The sequence below is a fragment of the Prosopis cineraria genome, unplaced genomic scaffold (genome assembly GCF_029017545.1).
Source record: "Prosopis cineraria cultivar Desert tree isolate PC_DT_omini unplaced genomic scaffold, ASM2901754v1 PC8, whole genome shotgun sequence".
Lineage (NCBI taxonomy): Eukaryota > Viridiplantae > Streptophyta > Magnoliopsida > Fabales > Fabaceae > Prosopis > Prosopis cineraria.
This window is the reverse complement of record NW_026555339.1, coordinates 8,557,783-8,582,405: the sequence shown is the minus strand read 5'-3', so window position 1 is coordinate 8,582,405 and position 24,623 is coordinate 8,557,783. Positions and strand designations below refer to the sequence as shown.

The window sequence follows — 24,623 nt, the reverse complement described above, 5'->3', positions numbered from 1 at the left end:
TTCTAAGTCCTTCAATGCCATTTTCCATTAATAATCCTTGGCTCGTGCGTGCGTGCGTGTGTTTTTTTTTTTTGGCCCAACAATCCTTGATTACTCATACATCTCTTACAAATACATTAAAAATTTATGCTTTTGACTATGGATAAAAAATTATGTCCATCTAATTGAATTTACTATGCTTAAATATAATTAGATACTTCTCTGATACTCCCAAATGATTATATTTCTTAATGAAATTAGTTAATTGTAATTAAAATTACATACTATTTTCAGGTGTATCTTTATAAGGTTGTCCTAATTAAAAAACGATTAACAATCACACTTCTAATTAAAAATATCTTTTAAAGTCTTATTAATAACATCTTAAAAAAATTTAAAATGTTTTATGCTTTTTAGGTACACTACCTTAAAAAAATTCCTTATTATAGCACTCTTTTCTTTGTATAAAAAAAAAAAAAAATGAAGAAGAAGAAAAGAAGAAGAAGAAGAAAGTTCTCTTAGATAAAATCATACTCTCTTTGTTTTCAAATATAAGACAAACTTATTAAAAAATAATATAAGAGAAACTATCACATATTTTTTTATTTTATTTTATAAACAAAACTAAAAATTCCAACGAAAATTTATTAAATTTCTCCAAATTGTTTCTCATGAAATTAATGTTTAATCATCATTAGATGAATTTATTTCATTAATTAAATGAATAATTTAGTCTAATTTTATTAATATTATATGAAATTATTATACTTAGTTAACTTTTTTAAACACTCTGAAAATTAATTATTTTTTCTTATATTTTAAAAACACAATAACATAGGATATAACAAAGGAATTTGGCATATATAATCATTTTTTTGGGACAACGGTATAATCATGATTTCAATGCCCAGAGTGTCCCCCACCCACAAGTATTTAAAAATCTGAACCCCTTATTCGCCACTTCTCCTTGTGGGTTCCACATCCCATTGAAAAAAGTGCTGCTTTGAAACTTGTTTTGCCACAAAAATTCTTTTCACTGCATGTTTGGTTTCCACCTTTCAAAGCTCAATTGATGGCCATTAAAGTCTCTTTCACATGCCTTTCCATTTAACTCACTCATCCCACTTGTTTTAGGATTAATCACATCTCAAAAGAGACAAAATCACTTTCTTAATCACAACTTGGCTTGGCCTAACAGGAATAAAGAATAATAAGACTTCACAATTTGGTTTTAGTCTATTAATGGCAATACTTTGATTCACATCAGGAAAGGCATTTTACAGGTGTGAAGCTCAAAGTGGTGCACTAATTTTTTGTCTGAACATTCATATGATCATATCATCAAATTAATTACATTAATAATAATAATAATAATAATAATAATAATAAATGATTTCAATACCATCCATAATCATCAATCAATATCAATATCAATATTAAATAATAGTACGAAATAATGTAACATGTATAGATAATGATTCTATGTAGAAATTAAAATAATGTTACATCATACTGTTTCCAATTCATAAAATATAAGAGGTGATTCATGTTCCATAATATAAAATCTTTTGATAAAATAAAATTTCATTAATTATTCTTGTTTAATATATTATTATTTATTATATTGTTTATTTAATATTTTATAGATAAGATTATATAAGATGAACAGTATTTTAAAAATTTATTTTTATGTTTTAAAAAATAATATTATAAAGTTTATTTAACGAAGATGTATGATCAGTCGGATCCAATTCTGCATTTTGTGATCAGCGTTTTGCAAAGCATCCGAGACTCGAGTTTTGGGACCAAAAAGAAAGAAATGGGGAGTTTCCTTTATTGATTTCTGGGAAAATCTTGGTGGATGTTTCCGGAATTTCGCACCTGTCCTTGATTTTCTCAAAAACTCTAGCATTTATCGGTGACTCATTCTCTTCGACTTTGAACGCCGACGTCGTCCTCAATTTTTAGCCTCTCTCAAGTGATCGTTTATCTTTGTTGTTTGGACGGTGAGATGTGTGATTCTTTCTCTCTTTCGGTCTTTGTTGAAATGATGAAATCTCTTCCAAGTTCATTATTTGTCAAATTAACTCAATATGCGATTTTTTAGTATCTTAGCTGCTTTATCGCTTTGATTACCGTTCCTTGTTCTTCCAGAACTAACAATGGCAAACGATAAGGTTGATGATCAGCCTGGTTTACGCCAGAGTGATGGTCACGTTGAGGAATTGACTAAAAAGATCGATGCATTGGAACGTGAGAGAGACGGATTGGTGAACGAAATTGCAGGAGGAAGACCGAAATCAATAAACTGACGCTGGCGATTGATGTCTTGAGAGAAGATGAACCGAAGATGCGAGAGAAGTTGGAAGGTTTGGAGAGAGAGTTCGAACGGTCTCAAGTGGCCACGAAGGCAGCGGAAGTTGTGGCGGCGAGAAACGCCGGTCTTGAGATCGAAGTTTCCAGGCTTAGCCGTGATTCAGTGTCTAAGAAGAGTGCTGTTGAGGAAGCTAGGACAGAGTGTGCTAAACTGAGGACTGTCTTGCAAGAGAAAGAATCGATGGTGTCAGATCTAAAGTGGGAAGTAGAAGAGTTAAAGCAAGCAAAGTTAGAAATCGAGAAGAAGGCGAGGGAATTAGAGAAGAAAATTGGGGTTTTGGAGATGAAAGAAATTGAGGAGAAGAGCAAGAAAATTAGGGTAGAGGAAGAATTAAGAGAGGAAATTGACGAGAAAGAGAAGGAAATTCGTGGGGTCAGACACAAGCTTGAGAAGTTGCAAAAGGCTGCTACAGAGAGAGGACTTGAATTGGAGGAGTGGATTAAGGAAAAGCTAAATTTGCAGGAGGCACTAAGAGAATCAGAGGAGAAATCAAGAAGCATGAAGTCAAATATTCTAAAATTGCAGGAGAAAATTGAGGAAGCAGAAAATGTAATCAGATCACTGAGGGAGAAGGCAGATGAAGCAGTCAAGGAAGCTGTGGAAGGCATGGATAGTGAAGCAAAGGCTTTGAATGGATTGAAGTTGCAGTGGCCTATGGTTGCAGGATCTACTGGAGCTATTGCGGCAGCAGCTGTTGTCGTCTATGTCTGCTATGGAAAATGTACGTGATTCCTGTGAGCAGAGCGACAGAGGAAGGAGATAACTATGAATTGGAAGATGAAGAGCACAAGTTAGGATTTTTCGGTTTTAGTAACAACAATACTTCAATTTTGTTAGTCATAAAGCCGAAACTTCCATTCACCAGGGGAAAAAACACTAATATGCTTTGCTGGCTTTGTATTTTTCTTGAGCCAATAAATTTTGATTTATATCGAAGTTGTCATACTTGTTATGTGGATGTTAATTGGTGGTTGAGATTTGAGAAGACTAAAACCATTTGTCTACTGAAGGAATACAGTTCTTGGCTTACTGCAATTAGTAGGTTTTTGTCTTGCTGACAAAGAGTATGATATGATGTTTGTCTTCGTTTAGAATGGCCCCTTAGCTTCAATAATAATGGCATCAAGATGACAGTTTGAGATTAAACTAGTAGTTAAATGCCACATCTTCAAAGATGATTCTAGCCCTGTCATATACTGAGCTTGGTTAGAAGGAAAATGAAGGTGTAAGTTGTCCATGATCGTATGACCTCTATCAGTTTATTCAGGTTTTGAAGTCACCTATGGGTGTAGTTTTTCAAGTTAAATATGCATGCTCATTTAATGTCTTGTCTCTCGATATTTGTCACTAATTTTTCACTTTGGCTATTGATGCTGGTTCTTTGGCCTGTGTTGTAGGTTTGGGAACTAAAGATTTGGATGTTCTTAGACACAGATTTTCACTTTTTTGCTTGTCTGTTCTGTTGGTTGTATCCTTTACGTTGTGATTGTAACTAAAATTTTTGTAACTTTGTTGATATACTCCTGTCTTTATATATAAAAAATCTTTTAAAATCTTTTTTTATCTTTAAATATAAGAGGTTGTTAGTATATTTTTTAATAAATGAACTATTATACCTTTATTAAATTAGAAAGAGAGAAAGATAAATACTTTCATTAATTTACTTTAAAAAAAAGATTCATTTTTTATTTACAATAATTAAGAACAAAACTAAAATATTGCTGTGCTTTTAATTAACTAATTCACTTTTATTAGTTTGCATGGTTCAATTAAAAACATTTTGTATATAGAGATGGAGGAAGTAACCTTCATGTTCGATTGGTCTTGTCTATGTGAAATTTGGCCTATAGCTATGAGGGAAGATGATTTTTTCCCTTGAATGGGCTTTTTCTTGTTCTATACTATAAATATAGAAAGTAACACTAATACAGCTTTTTACCACAGCCTAAAATCTCTAGTTCATGATGTATAAGGAAGTTAATTTAGAACTAGTTTATCTTAAAGCACTTATATACCACATTCTACATTCATGAGTATCATGATATGAATAGCACACTACGGCACAATATATTTCAAATCTCATGTTTCACCAACATAACTTGCAAGATTAACTAAAATATGACAACACCTCTCCCTAGTAATTGGACAAACCAAATTGGTACAAAGAGCCAAATCAAGCATACCTCACAGAATGTGAACAACACAAATGTAAAGGACATCCTAAATTAAAACTTAGATCATCATATTAATTATATTTAATCAAGAACTAATTTAAAAGGATTATCCAATACAAGATTAACCTAAATAAATTCTTAACATATATTTTCACAAACGATTCAAAACAAAGGGATCCGAAGTCTTTAAAATATTTTAAGAATTCATATTATTCAATTAGACATATGCGAAAGTATGATAAAGAAAACACATCTCAATATGAGAGAAAAGCTTTTCGCTTTATTTTCTCTCTATGCCTTACTTCACAATATATATAAATATTCACAACATAACACTTGGCTACTTAAATCCTTCCATAACTGGCAACGAGGGGCCAAGGTTTCAATCACATTCATCACAATGACTATTTCCTAGTCATCATACTCTATATATCATCTATTCATCAATAGCCCATTATATGCATGAATTTTTCTTTTCATTCACATATAATTAATATTAACTACTTACCCTTGGACATAAAAAACACAAGGGGAGACCATAACAACATTTAAGTTTTTAAATTAAGCAGATAATAAGTATTTTCACTTGTACAAATATTTTGGCCTATTAATATAAATACAAGCATCAAACCACATTTTCAAGGGCCCAAAATAATTTCCACCCAACACAAAACTCATAATGCAAGTGAATCAAGAATATATTATTCTAGTTGGCAATATCATAAACTAAATATACATATTAAAACAAAAAGAGCAAGGCTTACGGAAGTGATTATTATCACTTTTCTTAATGTTCTTTTCCTCTATTCTTCCCAAATGAGCTAACTCCTGTAATATGTTAAAAGAGAGGGATAAGTATAACCACTCAGTAATTAAAGTACATCTAAGTTATACAAATGCATGATAATTAATCATGAATGCAAGTGGCTAATAAATTTATCAAGGTACACATGTAAACAATCGCATTAATAACATATTACAGGAGTACAAAATTTGAAAAATGACCATATATACATTATTCGCATAATTACTACATATTCTCATTTTCATAATTATAATCATATTCTCAACAATGCATGATTAATCTCTTCCTTATATCCCCCCTTATTTTTTCTAACATGAAATCCATGGGCCAATAACAGGAAGGGGTCGTCCATGTAGTGGGACTACCCAATGCCTTAATCATATTATGAGGAGCTATTGGGCCAGGGTTACTTTACTTACTTATGAACACGATTTCTCCCAAATCACACACTATGGGGTGTCATACCCAAAACTCCAAGTAGGCCAGTAGGGTCAAGTCCCTTAATAGGAACAATGCTACAGTACCTTACAATGTAAGTAATGGCTATAACTCCTAGAATTATCGGTTAATAGCTAAGTACCATATGAATTTTGCATAACCGCTAATTCCTTCACTAAGGCGAACTCCTGCCATATGATCATGCTCATGAAGAAATATATTTCAAAACCTAATATATATAATTCACAATTATTCCACATGCTTATCAACTTTTTTGCTCAACAAGCACCAAGAATCATCATATTCAATATGTCTCTTGTATCAATTTTATATTACCACATAAACCACATTAGTATCATATAAAACTCAAGATGCTCATGTACAATTCATTACTATGCAAAATTCATAATTTATAATTAAGAGTGTGCATATCATCATCAATCATCAATCTCATTATTCACACTAAGTCACAATTAACTTGTCACAAATCATAGGGTCTCAACAAAATTACATATGCATTACAAACAACTATTTCAAAATTTATATATATATATATATATATATTCTTTTGTTTCACCAACATAAATAATTAATTAACATAAAAATGTATAAAATAAATTTTCTTCCGTTACCTCAATCTTTGAAAGGTCAAAAATTACCTCTCAAGTTACAATACTTTCAAAGCTTTCCAAAAGTTGAATAGTGTTAAAAGAAAATTAATCTACAATGGATTATATTCTAATGTGTCAATAATATTATTAACATAATTTTTACTCATACTCTAACACCTAAGTATTTATTTTATATTATTTCATATTTTAAGACCTTAGTCTTATCCTTTTGAGTTTTAAAATTTAATTTCATATATTTGAACCTATCTATTTGGTTCAATAGCCTCCTTCACAATAATTTCATTCAAGTTTGGCTAAACACATCATTCAAATAATTTTTAATATTAAAATTTCCCTTTTAATTCTAAAATTCGCACATAAAAATATTCAAAAATTGCAAACTTAATCTCAAGCCTAGAATCATTATTTTATAGTTATAATAATTTATTTTTCATCTTAAATAATCATCTAAATATTAATAAATTAATTTATATTTTCATATTTAACCAAAAATCTTCCCATAGAAATCTAGGGATAAACTCAAAGGCCTCAAATTTTAATTTTATCAATAAAATAATAATTTAAAATATTTATTACACTAATAAAAATCTCAATAATCAGATTTACTCATTAAAATTTATCTCTTTTTCAAACCCTAAGTTTCTCATGATCTGCAAATCAAAAATTTAAGAGAAAATCTAACTAAAAAAAATATTTAAAATACTTATATAATTTTAGCATACTTGAAATTTTAATTAAAATATTCTATTATAAAGTTTCACCTTTTAAATTAACTCCTATCAGTGGCGCTTTCTCTCTCGCTCGCTCTCTGTATGCGGACGCAGAATGAAAAGGAAGAAGAAAAAAATGAAAAGTCAAGAGGCTGCGTGCGCGCACTCACACACGCCAACGTCTATCTCCTTTTCCTCTTTTTTTTTAATATAATATTACACCCTACACGCACATGTACAAATCCGTTTCTAATTTTATTTTTTTTAATTTCACATATCTTTTTTCTCTTGTAACAACAATAATAATAATTTTATTTTTTTAAAAAAATTATAATTTAGAATTTAATTTTATTTTAAATTAAATTCAATAATAATATTTTAAAAATAATTATTTATTTTTAAATAGCTTTTTAAAATTACTCATTTACTTTTAATTAACTTAATTAATTTTAAAATAAATTTTTTTGAGGTGTTACAACAAATAGCAAAGTAATCACAATGATATACACGCAGCCCACAAAACATCATCACACTTTGTATTCGGATTTGGGGTCATCAACATCACCAAAAGCATCTGAACACTTAAAAGCTTCCGACACAAGAGCGTAACTAGCGAGCTTTGGGGATGTGTGCAGCACCTAGAAGGCCCTTTAATCAACAGCTCAATACTACGAAAACAAACATGAATAATGTCAGTTTACTTACATGAATCAGTACATAAAAGCCTAGTTATATATGATTTTAAAAAAAATAAGAGAATAAAACACATTGTTAGGAATTATATTAAAAAAATTAAACTAATTTAAAATAGGGTTGTGCAAAAGTTTTTTAATTTTGTTTGACTCCATCTAATCTGAGATAAATTTAGTCCAATTCGATCTACACAAAATATGATCTCTCAAGACCAAAAGGGTCAGATTTTTTTTTTTGAATTGAACTGGACAAGAGACTGAGTATTTGGACCACTTGGTCTGATCCTATATATTTATTTAATATAATTATAATTAATTTATTAATTATTATTACAATAAGTTAATTTATAATAATTAATAATTTTTTGTGTTTTATATATGTGAAGTCATGAATACTAAGCTAAATTTTAGCATTGACCAACCTCAATCTTCTCCTTTTATTAGTGAAATTTGTTATTAATTTGGTGTAATAGATTTTAGACATGTTGAAGATTGTTTAATTTGAATCATTTGTGTTGTAATTGAAATACTTTTTATTGTTGTTGGAGATAGTTATAAATTTATAATTGTTGTTGTTGTGATAAATTTTACATGACTATAAATAATTTTAGGAAAAATATAACTTTTGATCCCTACACTTTATTTGTATTTTGCTATAGGTCCTTGTATTTTTTTTTTGGATGTTTTGGGTCTTTATACTTTTATTTTTGGTATTTTACATTCACTTAAGGTCTCTACACTTTGATCATTTTAGTCATTTAGGGACTTATTAAAACATTAAAAAATTAAAGTGTAAGGACCCAGAATACCAAAAAAAGTGCAAGGATCTATAGTAAAACATGAGTAAAGTACAAGAAACAAAAATTATGTTTTCCTGTAATTTTATTATGTTAATTGAGTTTATTATATTAAAATAAATTGTTGCCTTTCATAGATGAAAAAAATATAGAGATACTGGACAAGATTGAGATCAGTCTCCTAATTTTACTAGACCTCTCCAGTCTTGTTTAGCTTCAGGTTACACCAAGATCAGACCAGACTATGAGTTGTTTAACTCAATTCTTTTCATGAGAAGGACTAAACTTCAAGTTAGGTTGAAATCATGTTGGGTTAGTCCTTTGTGCAACTTTAATTTAAAGATTAATTTGTTCTTATTTAACCACGTATACATGCTAAGTCATTCTTGTACTTTATGTATTAGATTATTTTAAGAGTCAATTTGTGTTTTAAAATTTAAAGGACTTATATCATAATTTAAGAAAATACAAGGGACTAACAAATAAAAAATAAATTTGAAAGATCAAATCAATAATTGAAATAAATTTGAGGGACTAAAAATTTCATCATCTTTAAAAATAATGTTATATCAGAATGAGTTTTTTTTTTTTTTTCCTCCTTGAATGACATCTGACTATAGACGTGAAAATTTGGACTACAAATTTGAATGTTGTTTAATGAAACAACTTTCTTTTCGAGATGCATAGGGAGCAACAATTTAATTTGAATATTATAAGAATAGATTTCGTCAGTTTAAAAATTTAAAACTAGAAAATAAATAAATTTTGATTCTTTCAAAACAGATGAAACTAATTATGTATCCTATAGCTTTGATAAAGATTCATAAAGAGATAGTCATTTCCTTACGTAATGAAGATTTCACTTTTATTATGCATCGAATAAAAAAAAAAAAGATAACTTTGAATTTAAACATGGCAAAAAAACTTCTTAACTAACCTAGTGTTGTTTCTTGTTCCCATTCAATGGAATCTTTGAAGTCTTATGACCACAGTGACATATATTCGATCCACCACACCATTGAAGAATTGAAAGTAAGCGTGCCTCCATGCTCTGTTCAGGAACAAAGAACCACAAACTATCCAGGATCCCACTGCAAATCCAACTCCCATCCCAAGATACAATGATCTCAAAAAAGCATCTTCGTCATTTCCTTCAACCTGCTTTGTATTGTCTGGTTTTTCTGGTATTGTGCAGTTCTTTTGAAGAGGAGCTCCACAAAGGTCTGGATTCCCAATATAACTCCACGCGTCAAAACTCTGAAGCTGTGTCCCCAGTGGGATTTGTCCATTGAGATGGTTGTATGAGAGATTCAAATCACTTAGAAAAGATAGACCAGCCATGCTTTGAGGAATGTTCCCATGAAGACTGTTATGGGAGAAACCAAGAGATTCTAGATTTTTCATATCTCCAATGTGCTCAGATATCTCTCCTGTCAAATAATTGTAAGACAAGTTCAAGGATTGTAGCTTGGTGAGCTTGAACAATTGTGCAGGAATTTCTCCTGATAGTCTGTTAGCTGACAGATCAAAACTCCGGACAAGTTTTAGATTTTTCACATACTCTAATTGTTGACCCTTTGTGTGCAACATAATTCTGAATTGAAGTGAAGGGAAGGTGGAGATATGATCTACTTCGATGGTTAAAGCATTTGCAAGAACTCCTGTAATCATACTGGTTATATTGAGTAGACACTGAGGAATTGGTCCTGAAAGTTTATTGTTTGCAAGATCTAATACAATCAAACTAGAGTGACTACATAGTTGGGGAGGAATGGTGCCCGTGAGTTCATTGGATCTTAGCTTCACAACTGATACATTTTGTGGTAACCGTGTTAGCATACTTCCAGAAAAGTGGTTGCCTTCTCAATTAATCAGCACCAAATATGTGCAATTATGAAAGGTCCAAGGTGCATGACCAGAAAACTTATTATTATGTAGATCTAGCACCTTCAGGTGATAAAACGATGAACCCATCCTTGGAGGAACTTGACCAACCATACGATTATTCCCTAGGTATATATAAGACAAGGAAGTCCAACTGCCCAAACATTCAGGAAGTTCTTCGGCCAGATAATTATTTGATATGTCTAAATACCCCAACCAATGCTGGTTGATCGGATCAGGGTGACACAATAAAGACGATAAAGATCCTGAAAAAGAGTTGTAAGCTAAATCCAAAACTGAGACCTGATTGGATACTCGAGGAAGCCGTCCTTTGAATTTATTAAATGACATAGAAATATACCCACCGTCCAGCAACATGTTCGATACATCTCCACTAATTGAGTGGTGAGACAAATCCAAAGTTGCAAATTGCCTTTTGTCAAGGTTTTTTGGAAGTGTACCACTCAAGTCATTGAAGCTGATATTTAAATATTCTATTTGTGATGCGTTTACGAGATTAGAAGGAATGGAACCGTGAAACGAGTTAACAGAGAGATCAAGCACAAATAATTTTTCAAACTGGCCCAGCCAATCAGGTATCGGTCCTTCGAGTTTGTTGTCAGATAGATCTAACGCCCATAGATTTCGATAGCTTGAAAAATCTGGAATTGGACCTCTCAAATTGCAATGATCGAGTTGAAGATAGGAGAGATCTTTGCTAAGATTGAACAACCAATTAGGTAGTCCATAGGTAAAATCATTTAGACCGAGATCAAGCTGTGAAAGTGAGCTAAAATTAGCATGTTCTAGATATAAAATAGATCTGGTCAAATTACAATCATCCAAATATAAGCCCTCCAGAGGTAGCGAAGCCAATGAGTGAAACCCATTTCGTTTCACTAGGAAGATGAATGCCACCAAGTGCGAGCGATGTTAGGGAAGGAAGTTTAGAGAGCCAATGAAGATTATCAATGGGAAGATGCATGTTGTATGATAGGCCGAGAGAAGAAAGCCGAGAAAAATTTGCAGCAGAATTATTTAGAGATGGTGTGCTTAAACGTTCAAAATCATTGTAGTGCAAGTCCAGAGCTTCCAGAAATTCAAGTGCGAGTAAAGAAGATAAGTTGATTTCACCTCTCAAGGATTCATTTTGCGTGAAGTAATTGGACAAAAGAAGATATCGGACCCTGCTGGTGTCGAGATCACACGTAACTCCTTGCCATGAACAGCAATCTTGGTTCGTAGAGGACCAAGAGGAGAGGCGGCCTGAAGGATCAACAACGTCTTGTTTGAACATTAATAGCAAAGTTCGATCCCTGTCATGGCAGCTGAAGCTTCTGTGGAATGTGAGGGCACATAGCAGCATCAGCAGAAGAAATGAGATTCGTGATGCGAAACTAAGCATGTTCATTATGCTTGTTGGATTACCAAGCAAGTGCTTTCGAAAGGGGTTTCTGCAGGTGTAGGGTTTGTCATTTCTCCCCCGAGGTTTATACATGTGAGTGGAGTTCTTTTTTTTCCTTCCCCCCCCCCTTTTTTTGACTATTTCCACGATTACAATTTTTTTTTTTAATTTTATGAAAACTTGAGACTAATAATACCCTTGCAAATGGGGACAATAGGAAGAATATTCCTTAAACTATATATTATTGGGTTTTAATTTCATTATTCCAGTAAAGGTGGGAAAATTTCAGTAATAAGCAGCCAATTAATTTAAAATCAAGATCAAATTAAAGGATTATGAAATTACACGTAACTCTAAAAAAATTATAAAGTTTGCTATTTAATTCCCTGAAATGAAATTGAAATTTGGCCTCTCAACACTTTTTCAACACTCCATTTTTGCTCGCTCCTCTTTTTTCAATCACATGCCTTTTACCATATTTTCTCTGATTTTATTTATAAAATATTTTTAAAAGTAATTTTTAGTTCAAAATATAGAATATCTTATAATAATTAAATTATTTTTTTAATTTTATTTTTTATTAACGTGAAGGTATTTAATGTAGTTGTATTATTATTTAAAGTTAATGATAAAAAATGAGAGTATATGTGACTTTTTATTATATAAAAAAATAACTTTTTTCAAGATGTGTGAAATGATTAAAAATATTTTATAATAAAGATCGGAGGAAGCATATGTAAGTGGAAATTAAGATGTATTCATCACAAAATTTCTTTATTCTATTATTAACATATTCATACATTCAGGGAAAATACAAAAAAAAAAAAGAATGTTAATTATATATTTTTTTTAAAAATTTCAAATGTATATACTCATTCACGCTTGAAAAGTCGTCTCCCCAGATCACACTCAATTATATTGAACATTGGAGTCTCCTTTCGACAATAACAAAACTACTTATCCTTGCAAATTAATATATTTTTCCCCTTTTATATTTTCCCTTCTGTAGAGCTATTATTGCAAAGTTTAAGAGATTTTTTTTATGATTTATCAAAACATAAAAATTTCCGCTCAATATAAGAAATGTTTCAATTGCTTGCCTTTCTTTTTTTTAAAAAAAATACGGAAATAAAAAATCAATTCATTGTCGTTGTTATAAGTCTTTAAAGTTTGTTTTTCGGCCCAACCGAGTCTTTTAAAAAAAGCAATTATTATCGTTGACGAGTCTTTGCGTGTGGAATAAATACTAACCAAGTCAATGTTACGCAGTCATCGACTTTTTGTTGTTTATTTTTCCCAAATTCTTTGCTTGTATGAAACGATGCAGTAGTGTGGTCGTTGAAACGACTCTATGTCTATTTCTAGAATGCCTTGGTTTAAATGGAATTTGGCTAAGCCACCTGGGGCAAGATGGTCATTTTGAAGGTGAACCCATTAATTTTCTTCATCCTCTTTATATTATCTCATATATATATATATATATATATATTTTCGATGGAAATAAATACAGCAGGGATTATAGTTGTCAAACTCTTAAATTTGCTTTCCGAATTTAACGTTTGTAGCTTATAAAATTGTATAAATTCACTTCTAAACTCAAATTAAATACAAAATCGGTTAAATTCACAAGTTTATCTTTGAGTTTATCATTTTTATGTTTTAAGCTTATAAAATTATATCAATTAATTCATAAATTTAGACTATATGTAAGCTTGTTAAACTTGTTAGGCTCGTTGATTTTTTTTTTGAGTTAAACGAGTTAAATATATACTGATATTAAGAATTCGGCTTATAAAAGTCATAGAACCTAGTCCAAAGAAAAAAAAAACCTAAAAAGCAAAAATTAATATTAATAAAAAAGAAAGCAAAAAATATCAAATATGAGTTTCCCTATTTTAAATTTTCTATATTTTATATGATAATTAATCTATATAGATGTGTTTAATTTTAATAATTTATTTTTCTTGTTAAAAAATATAAGACATTTTTTGAAGGGTTGGATATTAAAAATTTTAAAATATTTTTAGTCTTTCAAACTATAATCATTACATTTTTTTAAAAGTATTTCTATTGAATAAATCACTTTATATTTATTTTAGGTTGAAACATTCTATTAAACATGGGTAAATAAGAAAAGATATGATTAATTTGAAAGTAAGCAGCTACTTTATTGGATAAAATTTAATTAAAAATATCTTATATTTTTTTACAGAATAAATATATTTTACATATATTTAAATTAAATTATGGTTATATTTTATATTTTAATTATTTAATAATAAATTTTTAATGACTATTTATAAATAGAGGTGAATTCTTATGAGTTTATGATTTAAATTTATATTTTTACTATAAGTTTATTTAAATTTATGAGTTTAATAACCTTAGCACGGACTAAACTATGATGAATCAAGTTTGTCTCCATTTAAAATCTCCATCTCTGCATCACGTATAATCAAATTTAATTTAGAACCCCCCTTTTTTTTTTCCTACCCGTAATTTAGAACCGGTTTAACTTGACAGGAAAAACAAAAGTTAATTACTCAACATTTTACTCCAATTACTTAATGATTATGCATTTGTAGAAAGTGAGGCCTTTGAATTCAATCCAATCATCTATCCTCTCTGTTTTTTTTTTTTTATGAGAAAAGTTATAAAATTTAAGAAACTTCTATCACACTTTTTCAAATTGCCTCTCGTAAAATGAGAGCTTTTTTACAAGAGACAATCTTGATTCGTTCGCATGTTACAAAATAATTACAAGGATATTTTAGTTTTATTTTTTTCAATTTCTGATATAATCAAGAACTATTTTTAACTCAATCAGATTTCAATTTTTTTTTGTTAAGAATTTTTTTTTCAAGATCATAAATGTACTGATCCATTCTGTGTTTTAGTCAAAATCATAAATTTTTAACTTAAGCATGAAATCAAATATTCTAAAATTTCAGGATCAAGTTAAGGAATTAAGCAGCTGTTTGTTGTCTATGTCTGCTATGGAAAACGCATGTGATTCATGTGAGCAGAGTGACAGAGGAAGGAGAGAACTATGAATTGAAAGATGATCAATGAAGAGCACGAGTTAGGATTCTTCAGTTTTAGTAACAACAATACTTCAGTTTTGTTTGTCACAAAGCCAATATTTCCATTCTCCGGGGGAAAAACACTAATAATGATTTGCTGGCTTTGTTTTTTTCTCGAGCCAATAAATTTGAATTCATACCTAAGCTGTCATATTTGTCATGTGGACGTTAATTGGCGGTTGAGACTTGAGAAAACTAAAACCTTTTGTTTATTAGAGGAATGCCCTGCCTTGGCTTACTGCAATTAGCAGGTTTTTGTCTTTCTGACAAACAGTATGACATTCTCTCTAAGTTCAGATTTCATGACAAAACGTGCAAAACTGAGATTACATGTCTGTCTCTATTTAGAATGGCCCCTTAGCTTCAATAATAATGGCATCAAGACGACAGTTTAAGATTAAACTGGTAGCTATATGCCATATATTTGAAGATGATTATTGACCTGTCATGTCACATATTGAGCTCTGTTGGAAGGAAAATGAATAAGTTGTCCATGATTGTTTCACCTCTTATCAGTTTCTTCAGGTTTTGACATCATCTTCTATGAGTGTAGTTTTTCATGTTCAATATGCACACTCATTTGATGTCTAGTCCCTTGATATTTATCACATATTTTGCACTTTGGCTGCTGGTGCCGGTATTCTATCTAGTGTTGTGGTTTTTGGTACAAAAGACTGGGATGTTCTCACTTCTCAGATGCATACATTCATGTTTTTGCTACATGGTTGTTCAGTTCACTGTAAAATTAATGTCGTAATCATAACTAAGAATATCATCTTGGTTGAAAAATTTCTTAGTTATCTGGTACAAAATTCTTGTGCACTCTAGGAAATTGCAACATTTAGTTATCCACTACTATTATGTTTATTGACAGAGCTCTTCATGTTAGAATAATTCTGTCCATCTAGGGAATTCAATACATTCCCACTTTGTGCGATACTCTTGAATGCAGTAAATTTCACTAACACAAATTTAATTATACCACAATGTTAATCTCCAGTTCATGATGTATAAACAAAGTTAATTTAGAACTAGTTTATCTTAAAGACTCACATACCACATTTTACAAAGCAGGAACATTATGATGAGAACACCACATTTTAACATAAAATATTTCAAATCTCATGTTTCACAAACAACACTGGAGAGGTAACTAATATATGACAACACCTCTCCATAATAATTGGACACCCAAATCAAGCATACCTCGCAAAATCTGAACAACACAGACGGTGTAGTAATCACGACGGCAAACACAACCTGCAAAACATCATTACACTTTTTATTTATTCATCAACATTACAACACTTTAATAGCCCAATATTATCTGAACACTTGAGGCAGGACACTAGAGCTTGACCCTAACTTCCACTAATCGAAGAGCAAAACTAGATAAGCTTTATGGGGACATATGCAAGTTTCGAAAGCCTTTCAATCAACTACTTACTTCTAACTATGAAAAACAAACATGAACCATATCAGTAAATTGTTACATGAATCAGTACATAAAGACTTAAAAACCCAAAATATATATAATATTATTTCTTTAATTTGAAAATCTTGGCAAAATGAAAACAATCTTATATAAGAATGAGTTTTTTTCATCCTTCTTGAATGACATCTAACTATAGAAATATACTCCTTCAACAAAAATATAGAATTGTAAAATTTGGACTATAAATTTCAATGCTGCAGTTTATATTGGTAACAATTAAACTAATTTGAAGGTTAATTTATTTTTACTTAACTACGTGTACATGCCGGGTCATCCTTATACTTTATATATTAGATTATTTTGAGAGTCAATTTATGTTTTAAAACTCAAAGGATTTACATGATAATTTAAAAAAATACAAGGGACTAAATACATAAAATAAATTTGAGAAATCAAATTGATAAATGAGATAAATTTGAGGAACTAAAAGTTTAATTATTCCTAAAAAAAATCTCATATATATCAGAATGAGTTTTTTTTTCTTCCTTCTTGAATGATGTAACATCCTGATTTTTTATATAATAAAGAAATTGTGGAATTTAGGTTTTGAGAAAAAAAATGATAATAATAGGAATTTATATTATTTGAGGTTATTTAGAAATAATATTATAGTTAGGTATTTAATTATGAATTTAAAAATTTAAATTTAAAACCACATAAGCAATATTTAGATAAGATATAATATATAAATAATTTTTTTTATGTGTGTGTTTAAAAAAAAGAGAAGGTAGAAGGAACAAAAAAAGGGGGGTAGAAGGTTGTTGTTTCTAAGTCCCACATTGGTTAGATGAGGGAAGAGAAGAGGTGCCTTCATGTATAAAAAGGAGGGGGTGTGTGCATTAGGAAGCATGAGAGGCTAAGATGCAATTTAGAGAAAATTGCAACTTTTGGCCCAAAGGTTTGAATAATTAAATTCAAACCTATAGTTTTTTTTAATATAATTTTGGGACTCACAATCCCATTTTTATATTATTTTTCTCTCTTCCTCTCACGTTGCTCGGCGTTTTTTCACAAGGGAGGATTATTTTCTTTTTCTTCAGGTATGTTCTAACTTTCTTGTTTAGATTAGCATTTAAAAATTTATTTAATTACAAAATTAATTTTATAGTTATTTTCTAAATAATATTAGCTTTCTAGTGATATGATTATTTTGTAGGATAGAGTAAATATTTTGATTAGGATTTTTCTATAGGATAGTTAATCTGATGATATGATAGATTAAAAATATAGGTTAAAATTCTTAGGGATATAATAAATATTATAGAATATTTTCTTGAGGTTGAAACTCATGTTTAAGAATTTTTGAGTTAAAATCTAGATCTATATGGTTGAATTTATGTGGAATCTGAGATGTAGGGATAAACCTATGATTATTAAATATTTATTTAAGTATGAATAGGTATTTTTGAGGTTATAGAAAGGTGATTTGAGACTTCAGGATAATTCTAAAATTTTTAATTTATTTTTGGATGAATTTTTAGAATGTAGAAGGATGAAATTGTGATACTAGAAGTGAATTGAGGATAAAAAAAATAGTTCATTAGGGTACGAGAATTTTAGAAAAGAATTTGGGAAGTTAAATGAGGCATAAATCTTAAATTAGTGTTAATATGGACTATAGATTTAAGACTTTCTAACTCTTTAAATTAGAGTTATTTATTTTAATGTAAAATTAATATATAGTATTGTGAAATAATTATGTAGATTATATTGACAAAGATAGTGGTGAAAAAGGAGTTGTGAAGGGGAACTTGTTATTCAAGACACAAGGTAACCATTATTAATGTGTTGTGATGAGTGTGTTTGTGAATGGTTATGTGTTGTTTTGTTGTTTGGAAAAATTATGAATTATTGAAAATAAATACTGTATATACTTGTTTGAAATTATTGCCAAGTGGGTTAAAAATTTATTTTTGTTTATCATGATGAGATATTATTGTTCGTATATATTCCTGTTTGGATATTTGAATGATGCATGACTTGTCAGGGTATTTTAATGTATGGTGTTAATGGGAATTTCTGTTCGGTTAATTATTACCACGTGGTAAGCCCTCATTGGACCCAATGAGTGGCGTGTCGCTTGGTCCAACTCACCTTTGGCCGGGTGATTTGGCGTCCGAGCATGGTGAAAGGAGGATATAAGGTGCAGTCATGCAAATTAAATACTTGTTCGGTTTGTTTGAAAGTATTGTTCGGTTAAATGTTTTGTGTGCCCACTTAGCAATCGCATGATTAGTTACATCCGCATGCATCATTACATATTAATTTTTGGTTACTGGGACTTTTAAGTCTCATTCCCCATGGTTAATATTTTTACAGGAGCGAGTCCGGCCGAGAAAGCACCAGAGGTGTAACTGTGGTGTATGAGACACCATCTTTTACGTTGCCTCTTATTTTAGATTATACAATGTATCTTGTGCCAACTTAGGACATATCTTCTTTGTGAAGCATGTAAACTCTAATCCTTTTTATTAAAAGTATTTATATGACCAAGAGGATTATGTCTGTCCCTCTTGATTTATGATCTGATTTGAATAACATGCTATGAGGATCATGTCTGTCCCTCATGGTTCTAATTGTTTTTTTTAGATATTTTAAGACCTGTGGTATATTGTCTTGGATATATCGTGGTAGAAATTTTTCTACCATGATAAGGGTTCAATGAAAAAAAAATAAAAAAAAAGGATTTGTTGAATTAATAACTTATGAAAAATCGGTCTGTAAATTTGAGGGTGTTACAAATGACAACTAACTATAGAAGTGAGATTCGGACCACAAATTTGAATTTTGTTTAATGAAACAACTTGTTTTCAAGATGCATAGGGAGCATAAATTAATTTGAATACTTAATAGATTTGATCAGTTTAAAAATTTAAAACTAGAAAGTAAATAAATTTTGATTTATTTAAAACAGTTGAAACTAATTATGTATCCTATAGGTTGTTAAAGATTCATAAAGAGATGATCATTTCATTATGTAACGAAGATTTTACTTGTATTATGCATTTGATTTTTTTTAAAAAAGAAAACTTTAAATTTAAATAGAGCCCCCCCGGGGGGGGGGGGGACTACTTAAGTGACCTGGTGCTATTTCTTGCTCCCGTTCACGGAATCTTCGAAGCCTTAAGACCATAGCAACATATATTCCATCAACCACACCATCGAAGAATCGAAAATAGGTGTGCCTACATGCTCTGTTTATTTTTTCCCCATTTATATATATCCTTACTTTTTTTTTATTTGTTCCTTTAAATACTTTCATATTTAAAAACTATTCATTTGTTACTAGAAAAACTTAAAGGCATAAGTGGAAATATGTAGATATTTTTAGGAAAATAATGCTTTAACTAACATTTTTTTTTGTAAACTATGAATTAATTAACAATTATAAAATGTGGTTCGGAGAAGGTATTTAATTATCTATTTTTCAATTAAGAAAATTAACTTGAAAATCCATGCAGTTTTGTGGTTTCGCATATTTATAAATAATTACATTGTAGCTAATTAGAGTTAATTAATTTTGTTTGATCTTTGTTTTAAATTTAACAAGACTATGATGTTATGAATATGCTCAATCTTTTTTAAAAAAATAATGTTAATTTATAAAATATGAAACCTATCCTCTTACTCATTTGGTTTTATTTATAAGGCAGAAAAAAAAGATTTGCTTTTGTCTTATTTATAGGGCACCTCACTGATTATTATATTTATCTTTACTCTTTTGCCCCTATTCAATATTATGAAGACTATTAAATAATAGGTATATTTAATAGGAATAAAGCTAAAAGCTTGCTGAATTTTTAGACAAAGTTAATAAGGTTTAAGATTTTTTTTAGTTTCGGTGAAAATGTTAGAAATAATTTATAAATAAGATTAGAGAATGTATGTGCTAATGAGCTGTGTGAATCAGACTCCATTGGCTATGCAAAATTATGTTAACCAAATACAAACAAATTATCTTCAACTATAGAACACGCTGAAGCAAAAGTAAGTAAAATATTATAAAGAAAACAAACTTGAACAACATAATAATGCCGACATGTAAACACTAGGGCTTATTAGAGTCAGGCTTTAAAGTCTAGTTTCTCTGATAAAATTGCCATTTTTTAAGTTTAAACTCTTATAAAAATAAATTTAAATGGGCAACCTACTAGGCTTTTATTCTCGATTCACAAAATGTTATGATTTTGCAGTGCAAATAAATTTGCAAATAGTAAAATTCTGTCTTATTTGTGGTCTGATTTATGTTTCTGGTATATTTTTCAGTGCCAATATGAGAATAGCATACTTCAAAATAAGATCTCTTAATTCTCATGTTTCACTTACAACATTACGTACTGGGGAGAATAACTAAAATAAAAAAGAAATTTAAAAAAGAGAAAAGAATGATACATCGACCCAAAGTTTTCCTGGGGAAAGCGAATCAAAGTAAGTTAGGATATGATAGAACGCAAATAAAATAAAATAATTAAACAATAAATTTTTTTTTTTGAAACCGCGTATGAGTGAAAATAATTCAAATAACTTTGCGAGTTTCCATAGAAAAGTATCTTTTGACATATATACAATCTCCCAACAAAAAAGTTGCTTTAGTTGGTAGGGATAAAATGATATTGTCAATATGAAGATTTTATTAATAAATAATTTATAAATATTTTTATAAGTATTTTTTAACCCTTTAAGCATGATTCCGTTGACTTCTCAGAACTTTTCTTTTGTGTGTATATTAAAAAAGAAATCATACAAATTGTGAAAATAATTGAACTTTGTCTAAAGAGTCTTGACTCTTGAGTTCCCATCGCTTTTGAATCACTTTTCTCAAGAAATTGCTATGACATGCATGGATATCGCTACTGCCCCACCTATAGAGAGTCTTCTTAGAAACTACTTAACTTTCACTGCATTATTAATAAATTATAAAAGAAAGAGGATAGTTTCCTCATTGAATATTAGCAACATATATCAAAGGCTACATTTAGCTGATCAATATGAATTTTGTATTTGCATGGTTAAATATGATTACCTCATAATCAATTCCCAAAGCATTAATTGATAAGAACTTTGTATTCGGTTGATTTTAATTTTGTCCATGTTGACGGGACATGATGGAAATTTTAGTCCGTGTGCCATCTCTTCTGAAAATTAATGGGACACAATGGGATCAGGACATTGTCTTAGAAAAGACTGAGTAAAAAAGAGATGGAGAAGAGAGAAAAAGATACAATACATGTTTAGTATATGGAAAATTACTTTTCAAAAAAAAAGATAAATATATCTAGAAAGAAAATAGAATGAGTTTATTTTCTTGTTCTTTTTTGGAAAACAATTTATTAGCTACTAAACTATTCAAATTTACTGATGTCTCATGTCTTCCTATACATATTATCCCCATTCGACATCCATTTTTTTCCTTTCTTTTTGAAACAATAACTTGCAATGTTATATATTTTATTCTCTACTTTTAATAAAATTTAAAATATTATAATCGTATTATGTTCTTAGAGGTAATTAATAGCTAAACATTAACTGCTCATTCGACAATAAGAAATCCATTCACTGGAAGACATTCTATATTTCGAATTCAATTTTAAAGTGAGCTTCAATACATGGCCAGAAATTAAAGAAGTTTCCCTTTAAACCCTAAAGTTCAACATAAAGTTATTTTGATGTGTGCAGATGCAGACGAAGCTCCAAAAAGTTCGTCTCCAACTAAATATACCTTTAAAAATTATAAAATATGAGAAAAATGAGAAGGAAGTAAATAACACTGAAGCGAAAATAAGTAAAATATTAGAGAGACACAATCTTTAATAACGACATAATAATGTCAGCCAGTAACATATACAAATTGTCAAATAATTGAATTAATGACTTGTCTCAAGAGTCTTGAGTTCTCCCCAACACTAGTAATTTAATTATACCTGTTTAATTTTCATTTAAGAAAATTAACTTTGCGCAGTTTTGTGATTTCATATTTACCAATAATAGCTCCATTATATTGTATAGCTTGTAGTTAGTTTTGTTTAATCCTTGTTTTCAGTTGTGTTTTGCTTAAATTAAACAAAACTGTGATGTTATGATGCTCAAATTTTGTTTCCCATTGGCAAAAAAATTAATTTTAATTTATAAAATATGAAACCGATCCGAATATGCAAACGAGCCGTGTGAATTAGCATCCGTTGGCTACGCAAAGTTATATCGATCACTTTCTTTAAGAAATTTAATCAGGAAACGAGAAGGAAGTAAATAACACGCTGAAGCAAAAGTAAGTAAAATATTATTATCAAGAAACAAATTTCAACGACATCAATACAACTTTGTATTTGTGAACTAATTTCGATTACTTAGGTACTAGTACTAGTAAGTAAAATTGCCATGAAATGGATTTAACGACCTTATTTCTTCTCTTTTACTTTATATTTGTGAACTAATTTCGATTACTTAAGTTCTAGTAAATTATATTAGAGCATTGTTTTCTCGAACTTGAAACTCTGCACTTAAGTAGTCACAGCTTCTTTTGTTAGGACAACAACGTTGGTTAGTGGGAAGGTGCTTACCTTTAAATAGAGTAAAGTAAATATTATAAGTGATTAACATTTAACTATATATATTTTGGACTATTCCATACAAACTCTATCAAAAAGTATCAAATTTATGCATATAAATTTCTTCTTCTTGTTTTTTTTTTTAAAATCCTTCCTTAGATTTAATATATACTCAATGATATAAATTTATATTTATTCAGGTCCATTAATTGCTTCCACTACATTCTTGCTTCAAAAGCCGCCTCCCCAAATCACGCTCAATTGAAGTCTCCTTTCTACACTAACTTTATCCCTGAAAATTATTAATTTCAAAAATTATTCGGTGATATATCCTTTTCCCCTTTCATATTTTCCCTTTTTTAGATCTATTATTGCAAAATTTAAGAGATTTTTTTAACATTTTTCAAAATATAAAAAATTTCGCTCAATATGAGAAATGTTTCAATTGCTTGCCTTTTCTTTTTTTTTTTCTTTTTTTAAACTAAGGAAATAAATAACCAATTAATTCATTGTCGTCGTTACAAGTCTTTCAAGTTCGTTTTTCTGCCTGGAGTCTTTAGGCCGTGAAAACATGTTTATCAATTATCATTGTCAAGTCTTTTTTTTTTTTTTGGACCAGCATCATTGTCAAGTCTTTGCTTGTGGAATAAATACCAACCATGTCGTTGTACGAAATTATCTAGTCATTCGACTTTTTTTTTGGTTATTTTATGTTTTTCCAATTATTTGCTTGCATGAAACGGCGCAGTAGTGTGGTCCAGCCGGTCCAGGTCCAGGTCCACGCTTGAGCTGAAACGACTCCATCGCCAGCATGCCTTGGTTTATGTGGAATTTGGCTAAGCCACGAGGGGCAAGACGGTCATTTTAAAGGTGCACCAATTAATTTTCTTCATCCCCTTTATATTACCAACTATTTTTAACTTAATCAGATGTTTATTTTTTTTGCTTTAATAAGTTTCTTTATCCAAGAAAAAAAATGTACAGATCCATTCTCTGTTTTAGTCATGGTTCATGGTGAGGGTAATATACTAATAATTTTGAGGATAAATCATGAATCCAGGAATCAAATATTCTAAATATTAAAGATAAAGAGTCTCACATTTAATAATTAAAAAATAAATTTAAAATATATAAAACTTAAAAACTTAGGGTATGTTTAACCAAACAGCTAGCTATTTTAATGAAGCAAACTACCTTCAAGCATATTTAATATAAAAAAATTTAACATTGAAACGTATGTGATTCCTGTGATTAGAGTGATCGAATTGGAAGATGAAGAGCACAAGTTAGGATTTTCCAGTTTTAAGAACAAAACAACAATACTTCAATTTTGTTAGTGATAAAGCCAACACTTCCATTCACCAGGGGGAAAACACAAATGCTTTGCTCACTTTGTTTTTTTCAAAAAATTACATATAGGTCTTATGAAACTGATTTATTTATAAATAGGTCTCACAAAATTTAAAAACTACAATTAAATATCTTGGGACCTAAGTGTAATTTAAAATTTGAATAAAAAAACAATAATGTCCCTATTAAATATATATACATTATATTAGTCAAATAATTAACAACTATTTCATTAATAATTTACAACTATAATTTAA

At 29.7% G+C, this 24,623-nt stretch overlaps 2 protein-coding genes and 1 long non-coding RNA gene across 3 annotated transcripts; 2 read left to right on the top strand and 1 right to left on the bottom strand.

Moving 5' to 3' along the window:
* The first annotated feature begins 1,833 nt into the window (after positions 1–1,833).
* LOC129318839 (peroxisomal and mitochondrial division factor 2-like) lies at positions 1,834–3,391 on the top strand. The gene is made up of 2 exons (XM_054963812.1): positions 1,834–1,985; positions 2,134–3,391. Exon 2 carries the CDS (start codon positions 2,330–2,332, stop codon positions 3,083–3,085), a length of 756 nt encoding a protein of 251 aa, XP_054819787.1. The 5' UTR covers positions 1,834–1,985; positions 2,134–2,329; the 3' UTR covers positions 3,086–3,391.
* A 6,173-nt stretch (positions 3,392–9,564) lies between these two features.
* LOC129317238 (receptor-like protein EIX2) lies at positions 9,565–11,986 on the bottom strand. The gene is made up of 3 exons (XM_054961604.1): positions 11,375–11,986; positions 10,575–11,265; positions 9,565–10,463 (listed from the first exon to the last, which is right to left on the bottom strand). Exons 1-3 carry the CDS (start codon positions 11,984–11,986, stop codon positions 9,565–9,567), a joined length of 2,202 nt encoding a protein of 733 aa, XP_054817579.1.
* A 5,346-nt stretch (positions 11,987–17,332) lies between these two features.
* LOC129317593 (uncharacterized) lies at positions 17,333–18,998 on the top strand. Its single transcript, XR_008594987.1, has 3 exons — positions 17,333–17,511; positions 18,176–18,241; positions 18,791–18,998. It is a non-coding gene; the product is annotated as an uncharacterized LOC129317593 (long non-coding RNA).
* The last annotated feature ends 5,625 nt before the right edge of the window (positions 18,999–24,623 follow it).

Bases quoted from the DNA above. Each gene is read 5' to 3' on its own strand.
- LOC129317238 (XM_054961604.1), bottom strand. From the start codon at position 11,986: ATGTATAAACCTCGGGGGAGAAATGACAAACCCTACACCTGCAGAAAC. The intron at 11,266-11,374 runs GTTTCACTCATT...TCACTTTCACAG, and splicing joins TTCCTAGTGAAACGAAATGG to CTTGATCTCGGTCTAAATGA. The intron at 10,464-10,574 runs GTTCATCGTTTT...TTAATTGAGAAG, and splicing joins TCAAGTTCCTCCAAGGATGG to GCAACCACTTTTCTGGAAGT.
- LOC129318839 (XM_054963812.1), top strand. From the start codon at position 2,330: ATGCGAGAGAAGTTGGAAGGTTTGGAGAGAGAGTTCGAACGGTCTCAA.